The sequence below is a fragment of the Heloderma suspectum genome, chromosome 2 (assembly GCF_057233095.1).
Source record: "Heloderma suspectum isolate Gila_16-S chromosome 2, 16-S_ref, whole genome shotgun sequence".
Lineage (NCBI taxonomy): Eukaryota > Metazoa > Chordata > Lepidosauria > Squamata > Helodermatidae > Heloderma > Heloderma suspectum.
In genome coordinates this window covers 202,422,888-202,438,063 of record NC_139459.1, presented here as the reverse complement: position 1 = coordinate 202,438,063, position 15,176 = coordinate 202,422,888, and the positions used below count along the sequence as shown (strand labels likewise).

General features: G+C 41.5%; 1 protein-coding gene across 1 annotated transcript in view; it reads left to right on the top strand.

Moving 5' to 3' along the window:
* ERN1 (endoplasmic reticulum to nucleus signaling 1) overlaps positions 1-15,176 on the top strand; it is a 71,776-nt gene that overhangs the window by 38,818 nt on the left and 17,782 nt on the right. Inside the window, exons 3-8 of the mRNA XM_084837401.1 lie at positions 4,520-4,553; positions 7,262-7,340; positions 10,586-10,658; positions 11,637-11,759; positions 12,667-12,768; positions 12,882-13,143. Of these exons, the coding sequence (XP_084693527.1) occupies positions 4,520-4,553; positions 7,262-7,340; positions 10,586-10,658; positions 11,637-11,759; positions 12,667-12,768; positions 12,882-13,143 (673 nt within the window). The remainder of the gene's footprint in view (positions 1-4,519; positions 4,554-7,261; positions 7,341-10,585; positions 10,659-11,636; positions 11,760-12,666; positions 12,769-12,881; positions 13,144-15,176) is intronic.

Sequence of the window (15,176 nt, the reverse complement as noted above, 5' to 3'; positions counted from 1 at the left end):
ATATGTTATACAGACCTTGGTTCTCTGCTGATTCTTATGTAGCCAAAATGGCACCATCCAGACACAAGAGGGAGGTTCAGCAGGCATGGGGGGAATGGCAAAGTTTGCAGAAATACAGAAAGGCTTTAGGAAAAAACTTCTAAGAGGGAATCCCCTCCCAAAGCACCCCAATGAGACTGGGGATGTTCAGTGGCTACAGACTGTTGAGGTGGGGGGGTGTTGGGGGGGAGGATGAGGGGAGAGGGGAATTGAATTGAGTATCCTAGAAAAGGGCATGGCTGATTGCCTGGGACCAGAGCACACCACACAGCAACATTTTGTTGCAGGTCCCATTTGTTTCTTTTCTAAAACCTCCCTCTAAACTTTATCACTGCTGACAGCAACATGAAAACGTGGGGCTTGTGTATCCTAAAGATAGGCAAAATTAACAGGCAAATAAAAAGATCTCTTCAAAGAGAAAAAAAAAACTTGCTTCCGAATTTTAAGACATGGTGAGTCTATATACTAATAATTGCTCTGGAAGCTGACCAGAGTCAAATTTCTTGAAGATGGCCAGGGCCTCTTCAGGACGATTTTTGTATAGATTGAGCCCCTTGGACACTACTAGTTGAAATCATGTACTCCATTAAATCCCAATGCTTCTCCCATTCTGCTGTTAGGGAATGTATGAACCATAACATACAAGCTCCACATTATTTGGTAATCATTTGTCATGTTTCACATATGAATGAAAATTGTGCCACCATAGACATCCTTTAGGACAGGGTGTTGAACCTCTTTCAGCCTGAGGGCTAAATTCAGTTTTGGAGAAGTTCTCAGGGGCTGCATTCCTGTGGTGGGTGAGGCCAAAGGCAAAAGGAGGTGGGGTCCAAAACACAAAAAATACCAGCATATTGTAGCTTAAAGCTCTTCCTGCCACTAGCCTTTTGGAATTGGTGGAAAAACTGTACAAAAGCCAAGAAACCATCAAATGATTGGTGGTTGGGGGAAAGGGGGTGGACCAGGAGAAGCGGGTGGGGCTATCTGGGGAACAGCAGGAGGGCCGGATTGGGACCCCAGGAGGGCTAGATTGAGACCCCGAGGTCTGAAGCTTCCCACTCCTGCTTTAGAAGAACATACCAAAAGGGCAGCACCACAAAGGAGAAAAGGAGCCACCCTTAAAGGTGGCCTAGAAATAATTTTAGACAGATAGACAGAGAACAGAAATCCAACTGGTACAGGAGAAAAATGTACTGATGCCAGTTGTATAACTCCCGATGCCTTTTGAGCAAATAGCTCTTGTGATTGCTTAGACAACTTGCTTCAAAAGGGGCCACTAACACAAGCAACAGTTTGGATAAGTCATGGTCTGAAACAGGCATTAAGAATGTTTGCTGTTGTGTTGAATAGCTTCGCCATACTCGCAGGCAATAAATGTGATCTCCAGATCTACAGTGTGCTTGTCCTAGTCCCTCAGGACTGTTTCACGCTAGACTTTGGCTTGTTGGGTCATGATTCATATCTATGTTCTGGTTCCGGTTCCAGCCAATGGGGGTGTTGAAATAGCATGATAAAGGAGTGACCCAGGATCTTCTCCTCCACAGTGCAGATAACATGTGACCACCTGATTACATGGAGATCCTGTTCACAAATTTTCTTTCTCTCAGAAGTAAACGTTGGGGAGGAAGAAGGATCCTCCAGCTTGTACTGGATGTTGTCTGTGTAATGGAAAGGAGGGATTTGTGCTGCTCCTCTGTCACGCTATTTCAGCGCCACATGAAACCAGGGCTAAGTTGTTCTCTGGTTTATGATGGATTGTGGCATCATAACCATTTGGGGAGAGAGGTATGGAGAGAAAAGGAGGCTTACAGAAGGAGACAGACCAACATACAGCTAAATATTAAGTGGGTCCTCAGTTACGGATTGGGGTGAAAGTGAGTCCTGGGTCTGAAAATGATGGCCATGAATTCATGAGGCTATTTCCCTACATTTCCCTTCCATGTATGAAAATTGTGTGTGCACCATAACGTATGAGATATTCACCATTCCTTATTTTGCCCCTTGTATACACAGTGAAAAGGCAAGGGTGGGTTGCTGCTATGTTGGAACATGGCAAGAGAAAAGTGGCTTGGTCACAACTAATGTGTACATGTGGTGTCTGACAGATCTGTACGCAAGGGGTGCATACAGAGGGAGGGCTCCTAGCACGACCGATCAAAACACATTGTACAGCTAATCCCTCTTTTCCTCCTCAATGGATTTTCTGTGGTAAGAGAAAAGATAGAAAAAGTAGTGTGAAAACATGGGAGGGTTGCAAATGGAAGATAACATCATCTGGACTCCCCCATAAAATTCCATGAATGAGGCAGGGTGATTGCACAATAAAAGCCTTCAGTGGAAGTACCTGCCAAGACTTCTGTGCCTTTAAATTTTCTTGACAGACAGAAATTCAACAGGTCTGGCATGGAGATTCAGTGCTGGGAAAATGTCAGCTGCTAAGCCTTGCCAGAAAGAGGTGGCACTCTGTTTATATAGAAAAATTGCCTTGTGTAAAGCAGTTCAGAGCCTGTCCATAAGAGGATTACCTGTTCACTTATTTCTTTGCTCTTGCATCATTTTGTTTGTGCGGGGAGGAAGCTGATCTAAAATTGTTTATAGCACTAGACTTTGTTGGCACGTAGATCTGTTTTCTTTCGTCACTGTACTACTGCTTTAATCTGCTGAGACCAAGGCCCTTTTAAAAATCTCCATTTCTAAATTTTCCAAACCCTTAGAATTATTTTGTGCAGGTGAGGTTGAAGTGTGCACACCTTATGCATGTTTTCCACTTGCAAGCAACAGAAGGCCAAAGAATGTGCTGCAAATTGATAGAGCTATTGACAAAAGTACTGGTAGGAGGCTATGGATGTTTACTAGGAAGTAAGTACAGTCCAGTTTGATGGGACTTACACCAAGTGAGTGTGTATTAGATTGTGGCTTTGATTATTTTCTTTTTGTTCACAGTTAGGCTTTCCCCCACACCACCCTAAGCATAAATGAAAGGCGCATTTAGTTCCCTGAGCTGCTGCTGCTCTGCTGCTGCTGCTGCTTTAAAAGAAAGGAGTTGCTTCCACACTAGAAGCCTTTAGCAATGCCTCAGCATTGCTTTTCCTCAAGCAGCTGAAAGAATTTAAATGGTGCTTGCATGCAGTTCTTATTATAGCATTATATTTCCCCCATTCCAGTCCCATTAAGCCAATCCCTACGTGCAGGATCCCAATATATATTTATTAAAACATAAATCCGGCTTCAGCAAAGGTCCCACTTCTTCCTGCTTCTGGCCCTTTAATTAGTGGTTTCCTTCTTGCCACTTTCTTTTAAAGCAGCTTCTGCCCAACATGGAAAACACTAGAATGTAACAGATTGCCAATGACATTGTCTGGAAAGTAAACTGATGCCTGTTCTGGAAGAAATGGCTACTGTGGAAGCAGCCCAGATCAGAAAGAGGAAGTGCTTTGTTCAGAACTGGATGTGGGGCCCCTCACACTGAACCATATCTACACATAGCAACCCTCCTTCCCTCCCATTCTGCCTTTAAAATAATCTGCAGTACAGTCAATATTCTGCTTCTCATGCAGACCAGGCTACTGTCAATTATCAGTCTTCCTATAATTTGCAATATGGCATAGCCATGTGATGAGGCAGCAACCACTCGGTTTCTGGGTAGGTTATTTATTTATTTCATTTCATTTCTATACCGCCCAATAGCCGAAGCTCTCTGGGCGGTTCACAAAAATTGAAGGTTACTAAAGGTTAGTAGAGTGCAATCATTGTCATTATTATCATTACCATTATTATTTGTATAGTGCAGTCCCTGTACATGACACTTTATGGAGTAACATAATGTTACTTTATAGAGTAACATTATGTCTTGATGGCTATGTGCTACCTCCAGTACCAGAGGCAGTGAACCTCTGTACACCAGTTGATGGGGAACATGGGTGGGAGGGTGCTGTTGCACTCATGTCCTGCTTGTGGGTTCCCAGTTGGCAGCTGGTTGGTGTGTAAACAGAATGCTGGACTAGATGGACCCTTGGTCTGATCCAGCATGGCTCTTATGTTCTTATAAGCAAAAACCATTCCCTGCCCCAAATAACTTACAATCTAAATTTTTTAAAAATGTGGGAAATGGAAAGAGGGGACAAAGGGAGAGGTGAAGGTAAGAATGGAAATGGGAGAGGCAAAGCTCATGAGTGATGTATACACACAAGGGGCAGGATGGAAACACTTTCCAGACTGGGAAACTCTCAGGTAACAAAGGTATATCAGGGTACCCATTTTGGCCAGTTCCCTGGTCTGTACTATACTGAGTATCATTGTTAATCCAACCATTCCTCCTTGACTGAACCTTGCTATTATATGGACTTGTTTCTTTCAAACCTCTAACCTCCCTGTCATGTGAAGCAGGTGGTGGTAGCTATATCATAGACTGCAAGCTTGTGATCAAGATGTTTAGTTGCTTAGACAGACTTTGACTCTTTGCTGTTTTGTTTGTGTGCAGATCCTGTACTTCAGGTGCCTTTACATGTGGAAGAGTAAGTCTGCTTTCTTTTCTCAACACCCCAACCCCTTCAGTTCCTATAGTTACTAGCTTGGTTTTCATTGACAAGATAAAGACATTGGTAAATACATCTTAAAATTATACAGAAGTCATTGAACTATCCCAGATAACAGATACAAGGACTATGATTCCGTGTGTGTGTGCAAGCAATTGTTTATGAATGCAGGGTGGGGAAGGATTTCCAGTGTGCCTGGCCCAAGGTATCTTGTCGCCTGAGGCAAAAACACATGCCACTGCCCCCGCCACCTCACGCCCCTTCTCCCCTGCCACCACCTTATGCCCCTTCCTCACTGTGGGGCTCTTGCAAGAGTTTGGCTGGGCAGGTCTTGCAAGAGCTGGGCCAGCTGGCTGGAGCCCTATAGCAGCAAAGCTTAGAGGAAGGGTGTGCATGTGACATGAAAACAGGGCAGGCAGCTGCTCCAAAGAGCCCCACCAGCCGCTTTCTCACTGTGGATGGTGGGGCTTTCCAGAGCACCCACCTGAGGTGGTGCCAAGTCCTCCTGGCCGGAACAGGAGGAAAGCAGTGCAGCTCGCCACTCCTCCTGCTCCACTGCTTGATGCGGGTGGCTGTTTGCTTCACGGTAGGGCCAGCCCTGGTTTCCAGTTCATTTCATCTTCAGCACTTCTCTGTGCCAAACTCCAAAACAGTTTGAGAGTTCATCATGAGTGCTACTGCAGAGGTAGCGGGCAAAAAACCTGTAAGTGTACACATGGCTGTTTTTTCCATCAGCTGGTGCATGCACAGCTTTGCATTACAGGCTGGGTATTTATGCTGGAAAGGGCGGGGGACAAAGTCCTTATTGCTCCTAGCTTAACCCACAAAAACACCTTCTAAATGAAAGGACTTCCACACAGTCTGTTATATCAAAAAAGTGAGCGGAAGTGCCTTTTGTTGACACAGGAGGGGTCTCCACTGATTCCCTGTTGTAGCTGCAGCCCCCACCCCCATTCCACGTGTCACCCCCAGGAGTGGCTTGTGGGGCAAGGGGAGGCACAGGAGGCTGCAGCAGGAAGGGAGAGGTGGAAAAACCTTGTTCTGCAAATGGATGTCTGTTCACTGATCTTAGAATCCAACCCAATGCTTCTGTAAAATACTTGTCCATGTTTCCTTTTAAAGTAGGTTTTAGCAGCTTGATTCCAAACATATTAACTTGGAAGCAAATTTCATTGATTTCAGTGGAAGTTTCTTCCAAGTGAGTGCATTTAGGATTGTGCTGTAAGAGTGCTTTCGGGTTGCATTACATTGCAAAGATGCTGGGAAGAACCATGTCAACATACTGCTTCCCAGCATGTTGTCCTATTTAAATGAATGCACTACATCTAGCTGGTAGACATGTATCTAGCCAGTACATCTAGCCACTTTTTTTTTTTTTAATCTTCCTCTATGCTTTTAACAGCAGCCCCAAACAGAAATTATAGAGGTGCTCCCAGTCATTTACCTCCCTTGCCAGGGACAAAGTTGCCTGCTGAATTTCCACTTGTCAGGCTGTTCTTAAAGACACCAGAGCAGGGGCAGGAAAACGTGGTAACCTACAGTGAGCACAGGCCATTTTGAGCTCAGCTGGGAGCAACATTACTTCAGTGCTCCCCCTAGAACTAAAATATAAAATTTATAAAATATAAATAACTTAGGTTGTCAATTTAGTTGACAAAATTCAGTCACCCTTGCGGGGAAGTATCATGGTAGGAGGAGACCATTATAATTATATGGTCTCCCAATCCTCAGCTCTCCATATTTAAAGTAACTGTGTTTACATTGAACATTTAAAGGCATTCTATGATTCAGTTTCTAATGTTTCCAGACCCAAATACACTATTTTTTTACATTCACTTCTTAAAAACAGAAATCTATATATAGTAATATTAAGTTGTGACTGTTAATAAGCTGTTACTGCCAAGTTATCCTCTATTACATGACATGGTAATTGAAATGAATGGTCCAGTTCAGACATAATGATCTTGGTCTGAAATACTGTAGTTTTTCAGAACAGGAACCAGCCATGTGCCCAAGTGTTCTGTTCTCCCGTCTTTCTCTTAATTCAGTACTTCCAAGGTTTGTTAAACCACAATTTCCTGTGACACCGGAACCAGGAACCTATGATTTAAGTGACCTTTAAAAACCAGGCTATCAAACCAAGATCAAATCAAAGGATTTAGAGAACAGATTTGAATATGCAGTTAGAATTCCAACATTTATTCTAATGATCCATATAACAATGATCTCATCATCAATGAATAAAGATTCTTAGCCATGAAGTACACCAAGAGTTTTGCTTCAGCATGATGCAATTTTGTTTTTATGAACTAACAAATCACTACTCTATTTTTACCAGATCTAACTATTTATTACTTTATGGAAACACCAATTTAGAAAAAAATAAACCCATCAAATTAACCTTCAAGTTCAAGTGGAAATGCAGCATGTAGCTTGAAAGATCACTGTATTAACCCAATCTCATATAGGACTAGGATTGTGATAAAAACCGATGTTTTTTTATGCTGTGCTGAGTTAAAAATAAATATTTCACACTTCACTTTTTTCCTTAAAAAAAAGCGTAAGATTCTTTTCTAAAGTAGCTGCCTTCATGAGGAGTCAAGTACCGACGGTACCGACAAGTACCGAAAAAGGTGTTTCCTTTTACAAATGTAATGCATTAATTACTGTTTTAATAACTTTTTAAGTCCTAGGCCAGCATTTCTTCCCGACCCTAATGATGGAAGTCTCTACACACTTGGCGGCAAGAATAATGAAGGCTTGACTGTACGTATAATTTGGTCAGACGATAGCTGTGTTCCCACAGACAAGACGCATCCACATACTTCAAATATTTTAAGTGATTTTTTTAAAAAAAAAGTTGACAAAATGGTAGGGCATTATTATTGGGGGCTGGTGTCCATCAATTGTGTTTTTTGAAACAATGTCACATGAGTGTTCCCAACCTTGACTGATGCAGTGGAGGGCAGTCAACAGGTAACACTTTAAAAATATATATATTTGAGCCGAGAAACAAGTGGGTAACCAATGTGACTGAGACAACACTGGTGTAATATGATCAAACTGCCAGCCACCCCGGCAAGCTTTCTCACAACTGGATTTTGCATTAGCTGAAATTTCTGAACAAGCTGTCTTTAAAGGCAGCCGTAGGTAGAGAGCATTACAATAGTCTAATCTGGATTTAAGTAGTGTGTGTGGAAATATCTTGTAATGTGTCCATCTTTCTAGTTTTGGTGTTGAGGGTAAGTGCAAACCATAGTTTGCCAGTTCATATATAACCGTTGACTAAGACTTGCCAGAATGAGGAAGTCAGGCAAGGAACTGGAGCAAGCAAAAGAAGGGAGCAGGAGGAGGGGATGTGAGCCCAAGGACAGCAAAAACACGATTTGGTGTTACATGTGAACCAGCCCACTGTAGCAAATGGAAAACATGCATCAAATGAAAATATAAATAGAAAGCGAGGCATTCTTTATTCTAAAAGGAGCAGCGCCTACAGCGTCTAATATAATTTGCAGTCCTTCTAGGGAACCACCTAGGTCCATTGGTAGTCAAGTTGTATAGAGGTTTATTTCTCAAAATGCTGTGAAGTTCTGCAGGTAGAGTACTTGTGTTTACCAGAATCACATACAACTTAGGAAATTGGTTAATATGCTTGTAAAGTGTTGGTGCCAACTTTAAGTTGCTAATTCCAGGAATCGATACACCCACGTTGTGATTCCAGCTTGTCTGGACTCCAAGTCTCCTGGTTCAGGGCCTGGGAAGAATGAATGTGCAAAGTTCATTGTTACCTTCAGGAGAAATGTATTTGGCTTTACCGTAACTCTAATTTACACTTCGAGTTATTTTTCAATTATATTACACCTGCAGCATTTGAAAGAGATTAATTGGTCCTTGGCGCATCTTTTGAGGTGGCTAGAACAAGGCAAGGCACTTGATGATAGCCTGAAGGAATTCAGCAATCTTGTCAAGAAAGCCAACCTATTCCAGGAAAAATAAAATGTGCGCATGGGGTAGTTGTATTGGATCCAGTATTAATTTCAGTACATTATGCTTCTGTAGTTCCTTTCAAAGTACATGAAGTGTTAAACGGGCCTGATATGCCCTCCTTACAGATGTTTGTTGCATAATGTCTTAAGAACTACAGTTTTGTGATGAAATAGAGATAAATAGAGTTGGTTTCCTACAAGTTGCTTTTCCTGAAGCTGTTTCGACTTCCTCTTACAATTTTAACAAATATGCATTTCCTCTCAAATGCCCTGAAAGACTTCATGGTAGAGCAGTATGCCTTGCATTCAGAAGATGCGATCCCTGGCATCTCCAGTTAAAAATAAAATAAAATCAGGTATCAGGGAATGGGAAAGACCCTTTTCTGCCTGAGCCCCTGCAGAGCTGCAGTCAGTATACCATACTGGACTAGATGGACAAATATTCTGACCCTGTGTAAGGCACTTTCCTATGCTCCTAATACACTTTTTGTGTGTTTCGCGTAGGTGGCAGCCTTTTCTGAACATTGTGTATTTTTAATCTCTTGTGTCCTTTAGACTATTAAAAAATTATGTAGTAGAAGGCACCTTTCTAGAGCTTTGAAGTACATTAAGGTCCTGGGGGTAGCAGTTGTGCTACATTTTTCATCTTCCCACAAGAAAGTAAAAATCACACTGTGTTTACAAGCAGTCTTAAAATGCACCTTATTATTTCAGTGTGTTGGTATATGGTCACCAGATTTTGGGACGATTCCCAATCCACTGTGATGTGTTATCCTTCTGTCAGGCAAGAAAAGTATTTCTATTCCCTGCTCACAGACCTGAAAGTTAAAACTTGAAGTGACTGTGTGACTTTAATAAGATATTTTATTAAATAAACAATAAGAGACAAAAATGGAAACAGAGTGGGTAGTTGAAAACTAAGTTTAAAAGTTTGTTAACCTACACTAAAACCCTAGAGGTAAAACACTCACAACACAATGGTCACCTGGATAACACGCACAGTATCTTTGTTTGCTCAAAGGAGTGGGTACCCAGAAGGACCAGAGACCAGTGTGGCAGAGTGACCAAGGGTGGACCAGAGTGACCAAGGAATAAAGAACCATATTCTGGTTTTATTATGTTTAGCTGGTGACAGCCCAACAAGTTTTACCAATCAGAGAGGTGGGATGTAACAGGAAGATCCTCTTCTCACCTTTTGAGTCTAGGAGATGGGCTATCAAAGTGTTAATTTAGGAAAATGGCTTTAGCTGTCACTAGCAGACTGGATACATCAAAAGGCTTCCTATTTTGTGGATCTGAAAGCCCTAGAAAAGATGTGTGTTATTCCAAGTGAGCTATGGATGGCAGCATCCTGGGCAAAGATGCTTGTAGCTTTAAAGAAATAGACACTGAAGGGCAACTCAGTGTCTCAATTAGTTTGCTCTCTGTTAGTATATGTTGGGATGTTAGGGGGCAAGTAGACCATAAATTGTCATCCTCCTCCCTTCTTGCAAGAAATGCACAATTGAACATTAGAGGGAGGTAACATTTGCTTCTCTTCACTGTGCTTCTTTCTTAAAATGGAGAATAAGATCCTGTCTAGTTAATGCAAACCATGTTACACTATATCATAAAGGAGTGGGGATGACAAAGCTCGCATTTTCAACCATCAGGACTGGAAGAACGAATAGGCAAATGAGTAAAAAGAACAGCAGGCCCTTTCCTTAGAAACAGTTGCAATATCTGGGTTGTTAGTGGTGGCAAATTGAGGTGGCAAAAAGTTAATACCGCAGCTTTGCTGATACAAATCTGTGTCACATCATATGACGCAAAAGCACATGCAGATTGCAGATAATTCTAGTTGACACTGACGTACATGAAACTGCTAGAGCAGACAAGCCCTAGCAGACAAGACAATATATTTCAATTGACCCTAAAATGACAGCATGCTTAGAAATGAAGTTTGCTGATCACCTTTTATCTTGCAAACCTCACTAAATAAGGAATATTCAATTAAGTTGGCTAATATGAATATTTATATTCTAGAAACTGCCATTCACCATCCCTGAGCTCGTTCAAGCATCCCCTTGCCGCAGTTCAGATGGAGTTCTATACATGGGTAAGTCTTGATTTGCTTCCTAAAGGTAAACTGCATTTATATTAGGGAACTGCACCCTAAGAAATAATACATCTATGTAGAGTCAGTACTCTTGACTGAAAATTTCTTCCCAGCTATGGCTGTATGTTCTCTGTCCCTCTTGATATTTTCTTATATTTAAATCTAGCTTTTAATTCTATATTTAAAAAATAAGTCACTTGCCTTTACTTAAGAGAACTATTTTGCAAAACACTGCTTTGTCCTTGGCTTTTTTATACCTGGAATTTAAAAAGCCTTATTATCTATAAGTAGATCCTTCCCTTAGATAAACCACCAAGATCTATCTCCATGCTGCAGTTATGTGGGGGTTTTGTTGTTGATGGATACTTGGGTTGAAGTTTCTGTTCAGCAATGAAGTCATTGCTCAGCAATGAATCTATCAGCCTCCATTTCCTTGTGGTGTTGGGAGAATGAAAAAAACAAACACCGCACATACACACAGTACTGTAGAAAAACATTCTGAGAATCCAGTTGCTGGAAGGCAGGAAATTGAGGGGAGGCAGCATTTTCAGAATCAGTCTTAATCAGGGGTGTAGTGGTAAATTTTGAAGTGAAGGGTTTCATCATGACAATCCCCATAACCATGCCTCCAATTCAAGCAGCTGTGTTGATCCATGTAAACAAACCAGTTCTATCAGTTTTTATTTCCACCAGGAGCAGGTCTTTTGTAAAGCTGATGAGTCTTACTTGCCCATTCAAGGCCAAGCCACTGCAGAATGCTTTGCATTACAACAGGGAACAATATCTTGTTGCTGGGAAAATCCATTTCCCGCCACCTAGTATGAGGATTGCAGCTAAACTCAGAGGGAATTCTGAGGAGCGTGGCAGATGACCTCAGTGTCCCTGCCAATGAAAAGTGCCAGTGCTGTCTCCCTCTGAGCCCTGGCTCCACTATACCTCTGGTCTTAATTACACTGAAATGCTGATATTTCCTATTAGGGAAGAAGCAAGATAGCTGGTACGTAGTAGACCTCGCAACAGGGGAAAAACAGCAGACTTTAACCTCTTCATTTGCTGAAAGCCTGTGCCCATCAACATCTCTCCTTTATCTTGGCCGAACTGGTAAGATGTTCTTCCCCCTACCACTTAAAAGTTAACTTTTTAAAGCCAGGCAGACCTGAACAGGATACAATCATGTTATGAGGTTTATCTGATCTCTCAAGATGAAGGCTTTACGCTAAAAATCATTAACCTTCAAGTAACAATGGGAATGTGCCATTTGCACACACTCAGTGAAGTGTACACTAGCAGTATAAATCATTTTCTTTGGTGGCTTCTTTAGCATTTTATTTTATTCAACAGTAATGCGTGATTATGCCACAGCATCTATTCAGAAATAGTTGCACATGAACAATTTGGTCTTGATGAAATAAACATAGTAACAGCCATGCTGGATCAAGACCGTGGATCCATCCATCTGCTGCACTATCCTGTTTCCAGCAGTGGCCTGACAGCTGTTCCTGGGAAACCCACACTTAGGGCAGGAAGGCACCAGCTCCTTCCCCACTCCTGCCCTATGTAATTTGAAATGAATGGGACATTCTAACAGAGGAGAAGTCGGAAAATTGCCTTTTAGAATACCACAAAATGAGTGCTTAGATCTGCCAGTACCAACTGTGAGGGGAAATCAAAGACAAATACGATGTGAAAATGCCAGCATACTTGATTTTGAAGATTGTCTGATAAGAGTGTAGTTTTGTTTGATATAATAAGAACATAAGAAAAGCCATGGTGGATCGGGCCAAAGACCTATCTAGTCCAGCATTCTGTTCACACAGTGGCCAACCAATTGCTTGTGAGAATCCCACAGGTAGGGCATGAATGGAATAGCACCCTCTGGCTCATGTTCCCCAGCAACTGGTATTGAGAGACATACTGCCTCTCAGTATATAGCCATCATGACTAATAGCCATTGGTAGCCTTATCTTCTATGACGTTCAGATTGACAGTGTGGATTTCTTTTTAATAGAATATACCATTACGATGTACGATACCAAGAGTAAGGAGCTCCGCTGGAATGCCACTTACTTTGACTATGCAGCCACTTTGCCTGATGAAGATGTGCAATATAGTAAGAACATTGGTCCTCGTTGCAGGCTGCAATGCCAATGCTGCACATTTTATATAACTTATTATGAATAAGCAAAGGCTCTATGTGATTGTTTGCATCTGTATACATTCCAGAAATGTCCCACTTTGCATCTAATGGAGATGGGCTGGTGGTGACTGTGGACAGTGAGTCGGGGGATGTCTTGTGGATCCAAAATTATGGCTCCCCTGTTGTGGCTTTTTACATCTGGCAGCGGGAAGGGTTATGGAAAGTGATGCATACAAATGTGGGAGTAGAAACACTGCGCTACCTGACATTCATGTCTGGTGAAGTTGGGCGCATCACTAAGTGGAAGTATCCATTTCCCAAAGAAACAGAGGCCAAAAGCAAATTGATGTGAGTATAATTTCAATTTAATGATGTGATATCAGTTTAATGATCTGATAAAAATTGTGTTCATTATATCAAGCCAATTCCGTTATTATCTTGCAGAGAGGGAACACACATGTTACGTATGGTCTCCATTGCTTGCAAGCAACCTGTGATTTTTTAAATAGTTGTATGCTTTAGTTCTGCAGATCATGGAAAGTGATCACCCTATGTTGAATAATTCAAATGGTCAGTCCTAGGGCCTTTCCAGATTATTCTTTTACTGTCCATATTAAAACATATTCCACCTGATCTTTTTAAAAACACCAGACAGCTATACAAAAAAAAAAGCAAGCAAGCAAGCAAGCAAGCTGCTACACTGTTGCTGCAGACAATCCAAACAAAAGTCCAGTGTTTTATTTCTGTTTCAAGAATATGTCATGCACAAATGTGGCAATGCTCACATCACCACTTAAATATATTTAACTCCTACAGAAATCAAGCAAGGCTTTTCACCTCTCCATAGTAGTGCCCTGTTTTTGGTGAACTTTAAAAAAATAATTATGGTAGGCTGAGTACTCTTGTTCTCCAATGCTGAAGTGTATCTCTTCCCTATTCTAACCCCCCCCCCCCCCCCGGCCCAGCTTAGATGCAAAGAGCTGCTTCCCTGCATGGAAGGAACTTCTGCTTATATACGACAGCTGCCCAGTTTGCACCAGTCCCCTCTCCCCCACCCCAAAGATGTAGATTCTCATGCCATACCTCATACCATTTTGGAGAGTCCTGCAATCCTTATGCGTAGATTTTTTTTTCAGGGGTGGGGTGGAAGAAGGAGGAGATAAACAGCCCGACTATATGAGCAGAATTTTGCACGTCTCTGAATCAAAGCAATGTCTTAAAGTGGCAAATGGAGTACTTACTGATAGCACAGCAATTTCTTTCCTGCAGCAAAGAGGTTATCACAGTATTAGTACTGGTATGGGACTAGTGCTAATATGGTTTTTTGTTATCTCTGGCAAGGCCTCATGTACAGTAGCAACCAGAAATCAAGATACATTGATGTTTAAATAAAGAAAATTGGAGAACCAATGTTATATGTTAGTTCTGATAATATGCCATAGAAACCATAACAATTATTCAATTCACCTTTACTATATTTTAATCATGTTTAAATATTTTATATAAATCAGGGGTGGGTAGAAGGTAGATCTCCAGATGTTTTGGACTTCAACATCCAGAAGGCCCTGCCAACATTGCCAATGGTCAGAAATGTTGGGAGTTGAAGTCCAAAATATCTGCAGATCTACTTTCTTCTCACCCCTGATATAAGTGACATTTCAATTTACTTCTGAATTATTTATGTGAAGAGCAATTCCAAATTACATAAACATAATGAGGTTTTTAAAAGGCAACCTTTGAGTTCAGCTCATTCAGTTCAAATAATTAGCAATGTAAACATATTAAATATTGACATACAAAAAATCTGGAAACACTATATTTATGTATTTACTTTGTGGTGCTTAAAACTGAGATATAGATTTGTATTTAGAAATGCAAACAGGAAATTGTTCCACCCCACTGAAATGAATGGCAATTGTACAAAACGTACAAGCAGGGTTTATGTGGTTACCCTTACGGATCAAGCCCTTTGAATGCCTTTTTGGACCTGGTTTAAGAGCAGCTATGGATGACAGTGGGAGCCACGTGTAGATCACTTCATCAGTGGTCCATCTGGCGTCTGTTCCAAGCAGTGGTCCAAATTTATGAGTACTGCCTCACCAATACATATCAGGCACTGGCATAAGAATAAACAGGCTGGGCAAATGGTGAACCAGTACATAAAGAAATTACTTCCCACTTCTCACCACACAGGAGCAGTTTCTGGTGCTTTGCATTGGGGAGACTTTGTTGCAAGGAGCTGCCCAACAGCAGGACGTGCACTTCAATTTTTAAAGACAGATCTAGGCTTTCTCATTAATAAATATATTTCTGGTCATTCAATCAGCTTAAGATTGTTGGTACTGTCATGCAGCATTGTAACATTTACTTCCTGACTTTCG